The 18,284-nt window shown below is 44.6% G+C and overlaps 1 protein-coding gene across 5 annotated transcripts in view; it reads left to right on the top strand.

The window, feature by feature from the left end:
- The first annotated feature begins 270 nt into the window (after positions 1 to 270).
- Positions 271 to 18,284, top strand: part of LOC111158069 (mast cell immunoglobulin like receptor 1) — a 28,213-nt gene continuing 10,199 nt past the window's right edge. For 2 of the 5 annotated variants that reach the window (XM_022519883.1, XM_022519881.1), the window contains exons 1-9: positions 314 to 391; positions 484 to 525; positions 3,150 to 3,425; positions 9,036 to 9,323; positions 10,974 to 11,084; positions 12,975 to 13,064; positions 13,612 to 13,668; positions 13,803 to 13,871; positions 14,534 to 14,615. In XM_022519883.1, coding sequence (XP_022375591.1) covers positions 337 to 391; positions 484 to 525; positions 3,150 to 3,425; positions 9,036 to 9,323; positions 10,974 to 11,084; positions 12,975 to 13,064; positions 13,612 to 13,668; positions 13,803 to 13,871; positions 14,534 to 14,586 — 1,041 coding nt within the window. In that variant the 5' untranslated portion in view covers positions 314 to 336 and the 3' untranslated portion in view covers positions 14,587 to 14,615. Of the gene's footprint in view, positions 392 to 483; positions 526 to 3,149; positions 3,426 to 9,035; positions 9,324 to 10,973; positions 11,085 to 12,974; positions 13,065 to 13,611; positions 13,669 to 13,802; positions 13,872 to 14,533; positions 14,616 to 14,834; positions 14,905 to 15,415; positions 15,458 to 18,284 lie in introns of those variants that run through there. The other 3 variants (XM_022519882.1, XM_022519884.1, XM_022519885.1) reach the window with 3 other exon arrangements.

Raw genomic sequence — 18,284 nt, 5'->3', positions numbered from 1 at the left:
CTTCCATCAAATCCTTTTGCTGTAGGCCGAATCCAGAGAGAGAGAGATCAGGTGGGTTTTTGCAAAGACGAAATCATAATCATATTTTCCCTTTTCCTTCCCATTGTCCAGCTTCCCAGGCAGCCAGAGTTAGGGCGACCTGCCACATCACTCTCTTTGTACAAGAACTCATCGGGGAAACACAGTCACACCCACCAGTCCTATTCTCTCAAGCTCGTCCCAGCAACTCCAATTTCTCTAACTTGGTCAAAAAAAGGAGGAAGTCCCTAAATGACTCAGAGTTTCTATATGGGCAACACGCCTCCTTTGCCCTCCTTTCCGATTTCTTCTGAGAGAATGTGGAGACATCTCAACAAACTGTTCTTTTGGGGCATTTTTTCTTCTCTGACATGTAAGGCTCCTTCGCCGTTCTGAAGCTTGCCTCTCTAAGCCAAAACGTGACGTGGAAAAAGCGTTTTCTCACGTTCCTTTTCTCTCTTTCAGTACAAGAAGCTTCCCTGGATTGTGACACCAGAAGAACAAACAGTAAGTTTCATTTACTTCCTTCTCTCTTTTACCAAAGCCTTTTTTTCGCCGACACGGTGGGGATGGTCGGCTTTCAGCGCAACCGTTCAGGATCAAGTCTTTCTATGCCTTCAGATGAGCGACCAAAGAGTCAAGTGTTTGGTTTACAGTTTATAAAGTCTACAGTTTAAAATGAAGCCATGTGAGGCCTGGACTTGAAGCCTCTTTACTGAGACGTCGAGATAAAAAATTGAGATTCTTTTTACAATGAAAAATTTTTTTAAGATTTATTTATTTTAGAGAGAGAGTATATATGAACAGGGAGAGGGGCAGGAAGAGAGGGAAAGGAAGAATGTCAAGAAGACACCCTGCCCCACTGAGTGCAGAGCCAGCCGCAAGGCTCCATCCCAGGACCCCAAGATCCTGACCTGAGCCAAAATCGAGAGTAAGCAGCTTAACCGACTGAGCCATTCAGGCGTTCCTGTTGCCTTTTATTTATTTATTTTTTAATGTAGAAAATCATTTACATAATGATTATAGAACAATTTAAGCAACAAAATAAAAATATATATTGAGAGGCAGTTTATTATCATAGAGCTAGACCTGCTAGGGTCATGGTCCTAACCCTGGTTCCTCTGTTTACCAGTAGGCAGCTTGGGTACATGAAGAAACACCACTTAGTCTCTTGGCACTTAATCTCTTTCCTCTGTGATGTGGAGATAATAAAAGCACCTACAGGGGTGGGGGACTTCTAATGAGGGGTGGGGTGGGATGTGGGACTTCTAATGAGGACTGAGTGAGACAAGCCATGTCCCTCAGCCGAGCGCCTGGAGTATGGTGAACAGTCAATAAATGCTAGGCCAGGTTATTTGGGGAGGAAAAAATGCGTTTTCTATGAAGTCCGAAGTACAATTTTTTTTAAAGATTTTATTTATTTATTTGACAGACAGAGATCACAAGTAGGCAGAGAGGCAGGCAGAGAGAGAGGTGGGTGGGCGGGCGGGCAGGGGCGGGGGGAGAAGGCCCCCTGCTGAGCGGAGAGCCCGATGTGGGTCTCCATCCGAGGACCCTGGGATCATGACCTGAGCTGAAGGCAGAGGTTTTAACCCCCTGAGCCACCCAGGCGCCCCGAAGTCCAATTTATCCAGTTAACCGACCCAGCCTAAGCCCATAAACAGACATAAGATCATCTAAACTTTTTCACAGAGGAAAAGCGCTTGTCAGCTTTTGTTTGACCCAAATACCAGGATATAATAAATGATCTCTACCACTGTTACTACATGGAATATGAAAGTGCTGTTATGCCCTCTAGTTCTCTTCCACTTCCATGAGCTATCAACAGCCGTTCTCTAGTCGGTTCTAGAGTAAACAAACTCTTCCATAACTTGTCCTTTTTTTTTTTTTTTTTTTTTTTTAGATAACAGTAATCACAGACATCCTTGTAAGCAGTAGATGCAGACTCTATTCCCTTTTTATAACAGCTGCATGGTGTTTCCTAATATAGCTCAGCTGTGGTTCATGTAACCATCCCCTTTATTGACTGTTCCATTTTTTTCTTTGTAATGTAAACAACGCTACTATAAACGTCCTTGCAGGAAACACTTGCGGATGCATGAAAAGTTGAGAGCATCTCTGGAGGATAAAATCCTAGAGGATGCCTGGGTGTCTCAGTTGGTTAAGTGCCTGCCTTCAGCTCAGGTCCTGATCCCAGGGTCCTGGGATGGAGCCCTGAATCGGGCTCCCTGCTTGAGAAGAAGCCTACTTCTCTCTCTCCCACTTCCCCTGCTTGTGTTCCCTCTCTCGCTGTATCTCTTTTTGTCAAATAAATAAAATCTTTAAAAATAAACAAATAAATAGAAGACAGAAGAAACATATCAACTAACTACAGTGGGCCATTTTGTATCCAAAAACAACACCAACAGACAACTAGGGAAATTTGAACACTAATTAGATGTTTGATGACATTTTATTTTATTTTTAAAGATTTTATTTATTTATATGAGAGAGAGAGAGAGAGAGCAGTGCAGGGGGAGCAGCAGAGGGAGAGGGAGAAGCAGACTCCCTGCAGAGCAGGGAGTCCAATGTGGGGCTTGATCCCAAGACCCCAGGATCATGACCTGAACTGAAGGCAGATGCTTCACCGACTGTGCCACCCAGGCGCCCCGTTTGATGACATTTTAAAAACATTAATTTTTAGGTGTGATAATGGTACTGTTATGTTAACCAAAAAAGCCTCATCTTTTAGAGATGCAAGCCATCAATCACTATCTCTAAGTCAGCATAGCCAGGGTTAGGAGTGCACTTCACTAAATAGTACATCTGAAACTAACATTACACTGTGTGTCAATTAACTTGAAATTAATTTGAAATAGGGAAAAAAAAATCAGAGTGTCCCTTCAAGCTCTCAGGGGCAGAAGAGGTGGCAAGCATCAGAGAGCTTGTCAAGGTCCCCCACCATGCATCACTGGAAGGAGCTTCTGTAGGTTCGGACGCTTCCTCACACACTTACTTACTTGCTATGCAGCAAGTAAGTTTTCCAGGAACCAGTGTCTCTACAACCTTGACCCACAAGCAGTGGCCAGATTACCATTCAGTTATTAAGGGACATTCACAAAGGCTTTTTCTTGTGTTACTCTGTTTTCCAGAATTCCATTCTCCAAGTTTGGACTCAGAAACGAAAGTGGTCACAAGGGGTCAAAATGTATCCCTCACCTGTTCCAACCAGAACGGGTCACTACAGATCACCTATTTTTTGTTTCGGCGTGAAAAACACCTGAGAACCCATGCTGGAAAAGGTGAACCCATGATTTTTAACCTGAGCATCTCAGAAGCCCATGAGCTGGGCCCTTACAAATGCAAAGCCCAAGTTTCTAACTGTTCAATGGTCAAATACAGTCGCGAGTTCAACTTCACATTTGTGGGTGAGTAGAGCACTTGTTCCTGGGGGTCCCTGTGATTTGTGGGACTCTTTCCTGTTCTACAGTGGGCTCTCTGCTCCCCTGCAAATACTCACTCAGGAGCCTGAAGAGTATGTCACTGAGATCTTTATTCTCTTTTTATTTTTTTAAAGATTTTATTTATTTATTTGACAGAGATCACAAGTAGGCAGAGAGAGAGTGGGTGGGTGGGGGTGGGGGGAGAGCAGGCCCCCTGCTGAGCAGAGAGCTCGATTGGGGGCTCCATCCCAGGACCCTGGGATCATGACCTGAGCCGAAGGGAGAGGCTTTAATCCACTGATTCTTAATAAGTCAATTTTACTTTCTCTTCTAAAGACTTTTAAAAAATGATTAATAGAAGATTTATTTAAATAATAATACATAGAGTCATCATTGCCAGACTTAATATGAAACATTAAATGTCCATTCCAATTTTCCTTCCTGGATAAGTTGTTTTCCCCCCCTCCCCCCCACTCTCTGTCAGTTTTAAAAACATAATACCAGAAGAAGAGGGGCCCGATTTCAAACAGAGCTCCAACGAGTGAGGTCCTGGGAGGGTGTTTGAAATTGAGATAGATATTTGCTGATCATGCATAGGTCTAACAAATCAAGACAGGATGTTCATGGAGCCCTCTGTGGCTGGGGTTGTTGACTGAACCAAGTACTCCTGTTTAAGGGGAAAGGATCATGACCAACCGCTCAGCTTGTGTCTTCCCGGCTTCCAGAGATAAGTCGTATTCAGCTTGGTGCAGGGTAGCAGGTAGAGGGGCCAAACACAGTGGCTGGCACTTGAGGAACAACATCTTGGCAGTCCCGCATACCTCTTCCAAAGACTTCTCTCCCTATTTCAGATAAGAGTAGCCTGATTGCCTTAGACAAAAAGTTTTACACGAACAATTTGGGAAATTGTTGAGATCTTTTCTAGATCCTTTACTCTAGGATTCCCATTATGTAGGCAAAAATTACTTTTTCCTCTGAAGATTCAAGGAGTCTTAGAATCAGTAGTGGACACTGTGGCAAGGGTCTTCAAAGTGCCAGACCTTTCCCACCTTCTCCTTTCTGCAGGGACCACCTACCAGGTGCCCCATCAACCAGCACTCATCTTGCCTAACTATATCTTATTACGGCTATATTTTTCTCTCCCATCTTCCCACCCTAAGCCTCTCACAACCTAGCATTAATGGTCTCATTTTTAACGGTGACCTTGATAGTGGATTCCTGGGAGAGGGAGAGAGGGTTTCCAGCTAATATGTGTGCACTGTACCTGGAGGCTTTTAAACACAGAAACTCTGACTTACTGATCAAATCTTTGACTGATCCCTGGGTCTGTGTTCTCTAGCATAGTAGCCACTACCCACATGGGGTTATTTACATTTAAATCCAAATTAATTAAAATTAAATGAAATAAAAACTTCAGTTCCTTAGTCTTACTAGTCACATTTCAAGTTTTCAATAGCCACAGCCGGCCAGTAGCTGCTGTTTTAGACAATGTAGACATAGAATGTTTCCATCATTACAGAAAGTTCTATTGGGCACCACTGCTCTAGCTCAATGGTTCTTAGCTTTTTAGGTTATAACCGTCTTAACCATCATTGATAGGGGAACCTAGGTGGCTCAGTCAGTTAAGCGCCTGTGTTTGGCTCAGGTCATAATCCCAGGGTCCCAGGATCGAGCCCCATGTCAGACTCCCTGTTCCACAGGGAACCTGCTTCTCCCTCTGTCCCCTGCTTGTGCTCACTCTCTCAATCTCTCAAATAAATAAAATCTTAAAAAAAAAATCAGTGATAGTCGGGGTGCCTGCGTGGGGCTCAGTCAGTTAAGTGTCCAACTATCCCCCAGCTGATAATATTCTCTGATGGTCAGTGTAGGCTGCCCCGGGCTGGATGGGGCAGCCTGATATTGCAGAAAGAGCAATGGGGTGAGCACTGGGGGACCTGTGTACCACGAGCTCCCTGTGCAACCTAAGACCTTCCCTTTGGCTACACCTTTGATATATCTCCAGTCCTCAATCATTCTTTTTTTTTTTTTTAATTTTTATTCATTTGACAGAGAGAGAGAGAGATCACAGGTAGGCAGAGAGGCAGGCAGAGAGAGAGGGAAGCAGGCTCACCGCTGAGCAGAGAGCCCGATGCGGGGCTCGATCCCAGGACCCTGAGATCATGACCTGAGCCGAAGGCAGAGGCTTAACCCACTGAGCCACCCAGGTGCCCCCAGTCCTCAATCCTTCAAATATGAGTTGAGAAGATAAGCAGTACAATCCTAACATTGGCTTTAACTCTGGGTGAGAGTCGCAGTCTACTGTGGGCAGAATGGGGTGAGGAGAGAAGGCACTCATTGGCAGGGAAAGCATCTGAATGCCCTTCAAATCACTGAGGTTCAGTGTAAGAAAGGATGGCAAGACCCATCACTGGTGTAGGCTTCCTCTGTTTGAATAAGAGAGGCCTACGCTCCTGCAAGGAATAGGCCCTGTTGTAGATGACTGATGAACTCAATGGCTGAAGCCATTAATTAATGATTAAAAAACCCCAAGTCTTCATTTACTGAGCTTCTGTCCCACAGAGGTGTATAAAATCTCCCCATATCCTGTCTTCCAAGTAGATGCACACGTTTCCTGCAACTTGTTACAGCAGTTACCCTGTCCTGTAGAACGGTTTTGACAGATTATAAAACTGTTTCCTCTTCACTTAGATCAGATTAGTAAGTATCTATCGAGTGCTTAGCCTGTACAAGTAATTATGTTGGGTGTTGCTGGATTTTCAGTGATGCCTAAGACATGTTCTTGTCCCCAGCCCAGCAGGGATTCAAATTCATTGATCATTGGTTCACTCATCAAATATTAATGACATCCCAAATGGGCCAAGTCCTGGCTCTACACTCTGCCCTGGCAGAGCTTACAGTCTAGTTGGGGAGACACAAAACCCAAGTACCCAGACAAATTCATAATCACAAACTTTGTTGACTGTTATGAAGGAAAAACAAACTGGCCCAGTGAAGGACAGAAGAAGCAGGGGATGGTGGGGCATTCTGCTTAGGGTAGTTAGGTAAAGCTTTTCAAAGGGGATGACATTTAAGTAGAGCCCTGAAGAATGAGAAGGAATTAGCTAGGTGAGGAGACAGGGAAAGATGGCTCTAGTCAAGGGCCAATAGCCTGTGCGAGGGCTCCAACTTGGGAAAGAACTTGGCTGGTTGGGAAGGACCTAACAGGAGGCTGGTATGGCTGACAGTCAGATGAGGGGACTATGTTCCCAGCTGAGACTGGAGAGGGAAGGGGCCAAGTCAGGCTGGGCCTGTGACCCAATCATCCTCTTCAAAGTTATTCCATTCTAGATGAGGTGGGACAAGAGTAAAAGTTGGGGATGGTTGGGAGGCTCTTGCAGTCATCTAGGAGACAATGGTGAGGATGGACAGAGGTGGGTGGATTCAGGATATATTTTGGAGGAAGAAAGAGCAGGACTTGTTAGATGATCAGATTTGGATTCAAAGATCATGAAGGTGAGGAAGGAATCAAGAATGATTTCCAGATATCTAATGTGATCAGCTGATGAGGAATGGTAGGTTTATTGAGATGGGGAAAATTGGAGGAATGGGGAGTTGGGGAAAATGGAAAGTTGTTTAATGGGTATAAAGTTTTGGGTATGCCAGATGTGTAAGTTCTCCAGATCTTGCTGTACAACATTGTGCTTACAGTAATTATACTGTATTGAGCACTTAAAATTTTAAGAAAACAGATCTCATGTTAACTCTTCTTACCATGATAAAATAAGTGAATGGTTGGGTGGATGGATGGAAGGACGAATGAAAATGTAAATAAAAACATTTCTTGAACAATGGGGTTTTAGTATATGCTTATCTACCTATTGATTATTCAATAATTAGTAGAGTAGCTAGTGTTCAGTTTCAAACAGGTTCTATTTGAGGGGACCATGAGACATCCCGGTGGATCATATAATGAGGATGGGAGGCAGAAGAGGAAATGCATCAGTTTGGAGGATTTAGGAAAGGTCTTATGGGAAAGGTGGCAGCTGAATGAGTTTTAAAAGGGATCCTTGAAATTTGTAAAAATATACCTGGTTTAGTGACAAGTAGGTACTCCCTTACTCTGATCACTGTGATGCTGTGATGCCCTTTCCCAGTCTTTATACAGACTCTCAGGGAAGTGTACATTTTCCCAATCGCTTGAGATACCAATCCTTGGTCTCGTTTGGATCATCCCATCTGAGAGAGGAATCTGTGCTCTCTGCCTCCTCATGAATGTTTCACCTGCCCCTTCCCGAAAATTACAGGGTAGAGTTCCATTGGAAGAATGTCCTGTCAGTGCTATTCCCCAGGTTGCTTTCCGAGGCCACCATTATTATTCCCAAAGTCGTTCTTGGAGGCCACTGTTCCAGGTGCTGCTCTGTGAAGGATGTTTCCCCAAGGATTCCTGCTCAGGGGTGGGAGGGTGGAGTAAGGAGACTCTAAACTATTTTCTATGATTTTACTCATACTTTGATCCCTGTATTTCACTGTTTCTGTTTAAACTGATACTGTTTAAAGAAAAAATCTGCTGGGGAGTTGGTCCAAGCCAACTGGATCCACTGTTTCGGAGCTGAGGGACCCTGGGCAAGCTTCTTAACCTCTCTGAATCACAGTTTGCTCATCTGTGGAATGGGCATGAAACTATCTTCCTTGTAGTACTATTGTGAAGTGAAATGAGGTAATGTGAATAGAAAGCCTGGCACATGAGGGATACTCAACAATTTTCCTTCCTTTCCTGTAGTTCTGCTTTATTAATGAATCAGTTCTTTTTTTATTTGAGAGTGAGTGAGTGAAAGGGTGAGGATGAGCAGGTGGGGGGTGTGGGGAGGGGCAGAGGGAGATGGAGAAGCAGTCTCCCCACTGAGCAGGAAGCCCACAAAGGGCTCAATCCCAGGACCCCGGAATCAGGACCTGAGCCAAAGACAGACACATAACCAACTGAGCCACTCAGGCCCCCTATTAATGAATTAGAAAATAAATAATATAGCTGGATTCTCCACAAAATAGGGTATGACCTGACAGAATCTAGCAGACCCATGTACTTCCTGTTGGAAAGTTCCCTTGAATCTATTTATCAGGGTTACTTCCTGTTTGTGGGAGGAAATAGAAGATAATTGTACACCTGAATTCTATAAATAAAAATAGAAAAGATGATATTTTTAGATTTCTTTGATTTAAAAAAAAAACCCACTGTAGTCTTATAAAGATTAGGAATAAAAGCACCTCCGAACTTCACACTTTGAACTAGATCTTTGATAAAATTATACTCATTCTCAACAATGACCAGAGTGTGACTTCTGATGAAAGGCAAGTTTGTGCTCTGATTCCTCAAAGCATAGAGACACCCTCCACCACCCTCTGGCATTCTCAGCACCTGGCTTGTGCTGCACTGAGTGGAGCTAACCACACACCATCGGTCTTTCTTAATAGGCTGCCAGCTTCTTGATGTCTCAAGACAGGTCTCATTCATCTTTGGGTCCACGGTTGGGAACAGAGTAGGGGCTCGATCCATGTTTGTGGACTGAGTGAGGGAATCCAATCTGTTTATCACATTAACACAAACGTTCATTTTTCTAGACCCAGTGACCACACCAGTGTTGAACATTCATGTCATTAACACAGAAACAGACCAACATTTAATACTACGTTGTATCTCATTCAATGGCTCTTTGCCCATCAGTTATACTTTCTTTGAGAAAGATATTGCCATATCACCACCTATATCCAAGCATGTAAGGGAGCCTGCTGAATTCAACATAACCAAGAACAGTGCTGGAGAAAGGGAAGAATATAGATGCAAAGCTAAAAACGAGTTGCCTAACCACGAAAGATACAGTCAGCCAGTCTCCATCAATCCCCCACCAGGTAAGGGCTACCTGAGCTTTTTCCACAGGCTTTGGATTTGCTTCCAGAAACTACAGCTTCTCCTCTGCCCACCTACTTCCCATGTTGGCCATCTGCATCCAAATGCCTTTCCTTTGGGAGATTCCACACAAACCCTGATGGGGTTTCTTTCTGCCAATAAAAGGAAGAAGACAAGCCTAGAAGCTAAGTCAGGAAGCGACCTTGTAGGGAGACTTCCTAACTTGACCCTTGTTCCTGCCTTGATTTTCCACTGCCCAGTTCTAAGCAATCACATCAGAATCCGCATCTCAGAGCTGCTGGGTTTTGATTCTCCCTTGCTTTTCCATTGACCTCTAACACCTGCGCCCACCTGCTTGGCTATTTACTGGCCCACTGCCAAAGGTTGGTGAGTGTAAACCTCCAGGATTCCCCTGGGGGTGAGAAGGGTTCCTGTCCCAATGCTGTTTTGGAGGGCACTGTTCTAGTGTTTGGGGACCGTGCATCTTTCCATTGGCTGAGGAGTTCAGGGGGAAACATGAGAATGTCCCCGTCTGGAGCCTATATCCCCACTTTCCTAAACCATATCCTGGGCACCTGGACCTAAATTCTGAATTCCCTACCCAATCAGGTGAGAACCCACCTTCCAGGGCCTACACAAATCTCATTCTCAGCTCATCCTCCCAAGGCTGTACCACAGAAAGGAACTGAGCATCCCCGGCCCCGAATGAAGGGGGCTGTTTGTGGGGGCATGGACAACGTTTGTACATGCAGGCTGGAGGGTCTGTGTGCACACAAGACCCCATATGGTGTGGGTCAGAGCCTGAGTGGAAAGGTGGGTAGGGCTGGGGCTGGGACTGGGGCTGGTTTTCTCCATGCTGCCATGTTCTGGTGCAGAACTCTAAGGAGTTTGAGAATTCGAGATTCAAACCTGCCTTTCCAGGTCTTTATGAAGAGACACTCGTTGAGGTAGGAGAAGGATAGAATGAAAAAGAGGTTAGCTAAGGCAGTAAAGCATGCTGGGCTGTGAACACTTCACCCAGCCTCATCCTCAGAACAGAGCCCACACCCTGGTGGTCAGTAAGTTCTAACAAATGAGGCAGCCTGTAGGACTCAGGCCCCAGAATCAGGCTTTTGCCTACAGTCACAGCCCTTCCATTTACTAGCTGTGTGACCGCAGGAAAGTCATTTAAGCCCTCTGAGCCTTACTTTACTCATTTGTAAAATGGGAGTGATAACAATGAGATAAATAAGGCAATGCATGTAAAATGCTTAACACAGTGTCTGGGGTGTGGTTAATAATGAATGGTAGCTGTTTAGGGGACATAAATCATGCCAATGTGACTAAGGGCTTTGCCCAATAAATGACCAGGCTCTTCTGAGCCTTATGATCCTAACAATGCTGCCAGGAATCCATATGTTAAATGCTGTGCTCTTTTTCTCTTCCTTGTATGACCCCGTGTGGAAGATGTACTTGGTCGTGACTTCCAGAACTTCACTAACAACTTAACTCTCAAGAGTGGCAGGTGTCCATAGCAGTCTGGGGACTGGGGTGCACCGTACATTAGTTAGCTTGGGAGACAGTGGTGACTGCCTTTTCCAGAACATTCCAACAGTTCAATGTCATTGGAAAAGAAAGCTGGGTGGTGACCAGTGAATGTTGTCTTCTTCCAGGTGGAGAGAGCTGTCCTTTCTGCCTGCAGCTACTGCTTCTGGGGTTATTGCTGGTGCTAATTGTAATAATCTCAATTCTGGCATTTTGGATACTACCAAAGTACAAAGCAAGTAAGTTCTTCAGTGGTTTTGCTTTGTTTGCTATGGGAGTTGGGTACAGAAAGCAGAAGAGAAGGTGAAGAAGAGGAAGGGAAAGGGAAATACAAAATGGGATATGAGGGAAATGAAGAGAGAAGGAAAAGATGCAAAAGGCAAAGGTAAATGAAACCAACTTCCTGCATGGCTTACACCTAGGCTCGTTCTCATTTCTCTAGTGAAAGCCTTCTTGTTTTGATGGCTTGGAGGTATGTGACCTGTATAGTCACACAAGGCCCCTGCACTGAGAAGAGCCCTACACTGGGTTTTGTGCTCTGTTGTCACTGTCTTCCAAATCTGAATACTTTTTTTTTTTTTTACTCTCTTTAAAATTATTTTTTAATTTGTAAAATACACATACCAATATAATTTGCCCTCTTGACCACTGTCAAGTATACAGCTCAATGACATTGGGTGTGGCGTTGCCGTGCAACTGTCCTCACCACCCACACACGGACCTTTTCTTATCTTGCAAAACTGAAACTCTGTCCACATTACACCCTCCCCCATCAGTCCCTCCACCCCCTAGCCCCTGCCAACCTCTACTCTCCCTTCTGTCTCTATGAATTTGGCTACTGGGGGACCTTGATGATGGACTCCTACGGTATCTCCCCTTCTGTGACTGGCTCATCTCACTCAGTAGAATGTCCTCGAGATTCATCCACGTTGGGCATGTGTCAGAATCTCCTCCATTTCTAGAGCTGAAGGTTCTTCTGCTACAGACAGACCCATAGATACATACACTAAGTTTATCCGCTCATCTGGCAATACGCCCTTGGCTGGCTTCCACCTTTTGGCTATGGCAAATACTGCTGTCACGAACATGGGTGCACAGATCTTCATAATTTTCTAACAAGAGGCCCCACATTTTCGCTGTGCACCTAGCCCTGCAAACGAGGTAGTGGGTTCTGAGTGCCAGCTCCGTAAAGGCTAGAGCCTTGCCTTATACTTGTCAATGTGCTGGCTGGCTCTGCCCCTCCGAGGAAGCTCAGTCAATGAAGGCCAACAAGAGCGCCACTGCCCTCTGCCTACCTTCAGGGCTGCATCAGGTCTTACTTAGCCACTGCTCTTCGCTCTTCAACTCTTAAGATCACCTCTACTTAAGATTTCAAAATGGCCTTTTCAGTTGGCATGCAAGTGTGACGGAATATCAAGATATGCATTCATAACAGTGTGTCTCAGCACCAGCCCGCAGCAGTGAGCACCAGCCTCCTTCACTTGCCTGAGCCTCAGCGTTCTGACCTGTAGAACGGGCAGATACTGTCATAGCTAGGGAGAGAAGCAAGTGATACTCTTGAACTTCCTGTGCCTCCCCCCGGGGCCTCCTCTAAAGAGTTATCATTCAGAGAAGTCAGGAACTCAGTTGACACAAGACTGGAAAAGAGATGTCAAAATGTATATATCTTACACATTTTTTTTTTTTTTTTAAACCTGTCTTCCCTCCCTACAAAAAGTCTTGCAAAGTAGAATTAGTATTCTTGACTACTGGCCAGGGCTGAATAGAACTCAGCTGGGTAATTTACTGTCCTTTGCAGATATTACAAAGCTTTTTACAGATTGTTCTTTTCAGTGAAGGAAAGAAAATGTGTCTCTGGCCATCTCAAGTGTAATCTGATAAATAAAGGATGTTCCTCCCAGACCCAGAAAAATAAATCAGAAGGGCTTCTGGTTTGGAGAAGTGGGTGCTATGGATTCCTTGCTGAGTCCATGGTTTTCCTTCAGTGGACAACAGGCAGGCCATCCAAGCAGGGTACACTTTGTTTCAGAACTTTGGGGGGGATTCTGCTCCTTGGCAGAGGAAATGAGAAAAAAGCGGTTGAATCGGCTTAATTTAATGAGTCTACATAAACGATTCCATTTATGTAGGAAAAGCTATGAGAGATAAGACACCTGGAGACTATAGATGTACGGCCACGGAAGTTGGAATATATGCAAATTTCTGTGAAAATCAAGCAGGTAAGAGAACTTGATTGTGTATTTTGATTGGTGTGGTTGGTTGGTGTCAGGTTTATGTCTATTTATTTATTTTTTAAGGTTGTACAGACACATGGGTAAAAAAAAGAAAAGGAAGAAAAGGAATCAGAATACAATGTCTTCCTCCTACACCTGATATCCAGTCCCACGTTACAGGGGCAACAACCAGCTTTTTAAAATCCTCGCACAGATCGTCTGTATGGAGACTAGCATCTGCACAAAGGGTAGCAGGTCACAGATACACCATTCTACACTTTGATTTTTTTTACTTAACAATGTATCTTAGAGATTTTTAATGTCTGTTGGAACGATCACACTGTGTTCCAGAGCCTCTTAGGATCCCCTCTTAAGGCAGGCATCATTCGCTCCTTTATGGTAAACAGACTTAGGGCCTTGATAACAATGAGAACAAACCCAGCCAACACTGACTAAGGGCCGGCCCTGTTCCCGGCATGGTGCCAAGCAATTTACCTGTCCTGTCCTACGCAAACACCACTAACTCCCAATTTATGTTGTTCCCATTTTACAGGTAAGGAATCTGTGCCAGGCTTGGAACCAAGGCAGTGTGTCCCCACAGCCCAAGATGGTAAGTGTGCTCTGTGAAGTCCAGAGGCTGCATACCACCAGATCAAGGGGGACTGGTAAATTAAATCACTGCCCTCAAGTGATCAGAGATTCAGATTATGGGCCCAGTAATTCTGTTGCTTGTCTTTTGCCCAGGAACCCAACACTCCCAGGAGATACAATATGCTACCCCTGTGTTCCAGAAGAGGGCACCAGGAGATCATGGTGAGCCACACTTTGGGACAAAAGGACCCTATCAAAATGAGACCACGGTCCCTGTAAGGCCACCCTACTCTGGGGCTTTAGAAGCCTAAGGATGGGGTAGATGGAGGCAACATGGCCCCCCCAGGGAGCCAATAGCAACCAATACCACAGCTCCTGACAAATCTCACCAGGAGATGGGGGAGGGTGGGAGGGGAGGATAGGACACTGAGAGTACTGTATTAAAAAAATCCAGAGAGGAGGAAGCAGAGGTACTTCGAAACCATTTTCAAGAATAAATTATTGGGGTGCCTGGGTGCCCCAGTTAAGCGTCTGCCTTCGGCTCAGGTCATGATCCCAGAGTCTTGGGATCAAGTCCTGCACTGGGCTCCCTGTTCAGCAGGGAGTCTGCTTCTTCCTCTCCCTCAGCCTCTCTCCACTGCTCATGCTCTCTCTTGCTTGCTCTAATAAATAAAAATCTTTTAAAAAAATGATCTTTCCAAAAAAAGAATAAATTATTCTTATATAGTCTAGGGGGAAAAAAAAAAAAACAACCCAGTTAATACATGGTTCTTTCAGACTACCCAGCTACTAAAATGAGGTTTTTGGGGGCGGGGGGTGGTTTTTAGAGTCTCTATGGATATATATCCTAATTTTACTGAATTATTTTCTCTCTTATATTTCAGAAGCCCGTAATGATTGTAAAACTGGATGTATCTATTCTGAACTCATCTTCTGAAATTTAAAAGATACAAGCTACATCTCAGAGTAAGTTCCTTTTTATAAAGCTAATTTACATGAAGAAAAAGCAAATGTGATCGATACTTAAAAATATCTCACTGGCAACCTAAAGTGAATTACTGTTTTTCATGATTGAACACTATTCCTTTGGCCTATTTGGGTACATTCAATCCTGTCATCAGACAAGTTTTGTCAGGTGGGATCCTGACTGGTGACAGTTTTTATAAATGCTTCTGCCATTTTTAGGCATGGACCAAAGGTTCAGAAGAAAAAAACCATGTCTAAAGTCTAAAACAAAAAGTGGTGACCTTGAAAATGTGTCTGAAGAAAAGAGTCCCTGTGGTTACTGAGAGAGGAAAGCAAAATTATTCACCAAGTACCCATTTATTATCCATTGTTGTTTCAATTTGCTCTCATATTTTGGAAGTCTGCAAAAATATTTATATTGATTTTCATGGATGTTCTCAGTCCTCAAGATTTAGCCAATGTCAGAGGTGTGCCTTTATGTGCTGCATTTCCCATCAGCGTTCTGTAGAGAGAATACTGTTCTGTGGGAGTTAGGAAAATGGATTACTTGGACTGTCTTAACAAATCACCACAAATTGGTGGCTTAAGACAACATAGATCTATTTTCTCATAGTTCTGGAGGCCAGAAATCCAAAATCAAGATGTCAGCAGAGCTGTGCTCCCTCTGAAGACTGTAGGGGAGAATCCTTGCTTGTCTCTTTCAGTTTCTTTCCTGGTGTTCTTTGGTTTGTGGCAAGATCTCTCTAATTTCTGCCTCTGTCTTTATATGGCCTTCTCTTTCTTTGCCTTTCTCATATAAGGACATTGATCATTGGATTTAGGACCCCCCCAGGATGACCTCATCTCAAGATCCTGAATTATATCTACAAAGACCCTTTTTTATTTTTGTTCTTTTTTTAAAAGATTTTATTTATTTATTTGAGAGAGAGAGAGCAGGAAGAAGCAGAGGAGGAGGGAGAGGGACAAGAAGACTCCATGCTGAGCATGGAGCCTGACACAGGGCTTGATTCCAGCACCCCAAGATTGACCTGAGCGAAAACCAAGAGTCAGATGCCCAACCGACTGAGCCACCCAGTACCTCTTCTATCTTTATTTCTTTCTCTTTCTGCCTGCCTGCCTTCCTTCCTTCCTTTCTTTCTTTCTGATTTATTTATGAGAGAGAGAGAGAGAGTACGTGAGTGAGCTGGGGGAGGGGCAGAGGGAGAGAGAGTCCTCAAGCAGCCTCCCCACTGAATACAGAGCCTGACACAAGGCTTGATCCCAGGACCCTGAGATCATGACCTGAGCTGAAATCAAGAGTCAGCCATTTAATCAACTGAGCCACCTAGGTGCCCTGTGAAGACCATTTTTTAAAAAATAAGGGGATGCTCAGGTTGCAGGAGTTAGGACGTGGACTAATCCTTTTGGGGAGCCATCATTCAGACCACTACAGGGGTGGGTCAAGATGATATCTGGTTTAAATCTCTCATCCTAGGCGTCATTAGTAAAGACCAATAAAGCCAAGAGGCATTTGTAGGGTTCTAGACAAACAAAACAACTTGACCAAAATTTTTCTGCTCTGTTCTTCTTCTGGGGGTTGTTTGAATCCCAGCCTTAATTGTTCCCAACAGTGGACCTCTGGCTAGAAAAATCATAGCTACCAGTTATTAGACACTAACTGTCTAGCATCCTACAAGGGTGATATTACTGGTTTGCTCTTACAGGTAAGGAAACAGACTCAGATGGGGTAAGTCATTTTACAAGGTCACTCATAGCTTAGCAGTGGTTGAACTGGGAGTTAAATCCTAGCAAAGATCAGCAGAAGCAGTGGTCATGGGAATGCCTCTCCAGGGTGGGAAGGGATGCTGCGCACACAAGTCCAGATTAATTTGAGGATTTTGTTGCCCTAAAGCAGCATTCATGAGCATAATTTCTGCCCTTTCTATGTTGACACTTTCATTTGGGGAGAAATCAGTGTGTCATAGAGGCTAAGAGAGTAAGTGTTCCAGAGTCAGACAGACCGAACATAATTCAGGCTCAGTCGTGTCTTAACTGTGTGACTCTGGATAAGTTATGGGCTTCCGTTTTATTCACTTGGGGAGACAGAGAAAGGGAAGGGGCAAATAAGACCCACATTATGGAGCTGCCATGAGAATTAACTCAGGTAATGCATGTAAAGGGCTTGGAACAGGGCCAAGCATATGAGAACTTAAAAAAAAGTTAGCTATTTGAGGTATGATGCTTACTCGGAGTCCTACTAATTGGCTGCTCCCCTTAGAAATCTTTAAGTCTTTGAGGCCTTAAACTTGGTAACTTGGTCACCATTGGTTGCTGTTCTGTCTTGAGCTCCCTCCAGAAACAGAGCCTGAGACAAGGATTTGGATACAGGTAGCCTATATGGCAGGTGACCTCAGACAGCAGGAGTGAGGGAGCAGGGCAGATACACAGAGGAGGAAAAGTCAACACTGGGGTGAGGGGAGGGGCTAGCAAGCTCCAGACCATAATGGTAATTGGATTTGATCCAGTTAAGATCTTCTGAAGTTTTGAAGTCCGGATTGCCTCTGGGTTTCACAGCGTGCCCTGAATCAATAGTCTCTCATTTTCTCCTTGCAAAGCTTTTAAAGCAGTTAGTAGAAGCCAACCAACAACACAATCCATATAATTACCATTGCCCGAGCCTTTCAAGCACTGCATAGCCTAGTGCTTCACTTTCTTTTTTTTTTTTTTTTTTAAGATTTTATTTATTTATTTGAGAGAGAGCATGAGAGTAGAGAGATCAGCAGGAGAAGCAGACTCCCTGCTGAGCAGGGAGCCCGATGCGGGACTCGATCCCAGGACTCCAGGATCATGACCCGAGCCGAAGGCAGTTGCTCAACCAACTGAGCCACCCAGGCGCCCTTCACTTTCTACCTCTGCCTCCTTCCTCACTGCAGAGGAAGGTCTGAATGACTGTACAGTAATTGTGAAGTTATGGTGTATAAGGATTATCACCACCCTCCTTACCAACCCCTTACAACATCACCTGTTGCTATCCATCCAAGGAGTAATTTCATTTCCCAGGGCTGCTTTCTAGGGCCTTCTGACACCCTGTCTTTTCCTGGACTGGCCCTGAAAGCAGAGCCTGAGATAAGGATTCTAATTTATCTGGGAGGTGACCCAAGGGAACAAACATTAAGGGACTGGAGAAAAAGCGAGTACCAGCGTGTACTGTTGAGTTGGGCACTTCTATGGACAATTGGGGCTTGATTCCACTGGAACCTTCTGAGGAACAAGAAAATGTCCCTCAGAACTGTCTGCTTGAGGACCTATCAGTTGGCTTCCCTCCCTGATTGGCTGAGGGTTGTCTGAGGAGGTGATGCCTCCCCCACTTCGAGGCTGTGCATGTGGACATTTCCAAGGGGTCTTCCACTGGCATCTCACCCAGGGCACTGCAAAGCACCAGGGCAGAAAATGGGGGCACATGTTGTCCACTTGAAGCAAGACACTGTCGACACAAAGTGAATGGAGTCTCAGTGGCAGCTGGAATCAGAGGTGAGGCCCAGGGGATGTGACATAAGATATAGGAGTGATGGGTACGCCATCTCCCAAGAATTCCTGTCACAACAATAACTGCCACATGTGGCGCAATGTACCAGGGCGCAGGTGCTGTGAAGGGCTTTGTCTGCTAAGGCTCAAGCAGTCCTCACAACT

The sequence above is a fragment of the Enhydra lutris genome, unplaced genomic scaffold (assembly GCF_002288905.1).
Source record: "Enhydra lutris kenyoni isolate GAN:26980312 unplaced genomic scaffold, ASM228890v2 scaffoldscaffold57, whole genome shotgun sequence".
NCBI classification, from domain to species: Eukaryota; Metazoa; Chordata; class Mammalia; order Carnivora; family Mustelidae; genus Enhydra; species Enhydra lutris.
The sequence above is the reverse complement of the archived record's forward strand: the minus strand, read 5'-3'. Positions and strand labels throughout refer to the sequence as shown.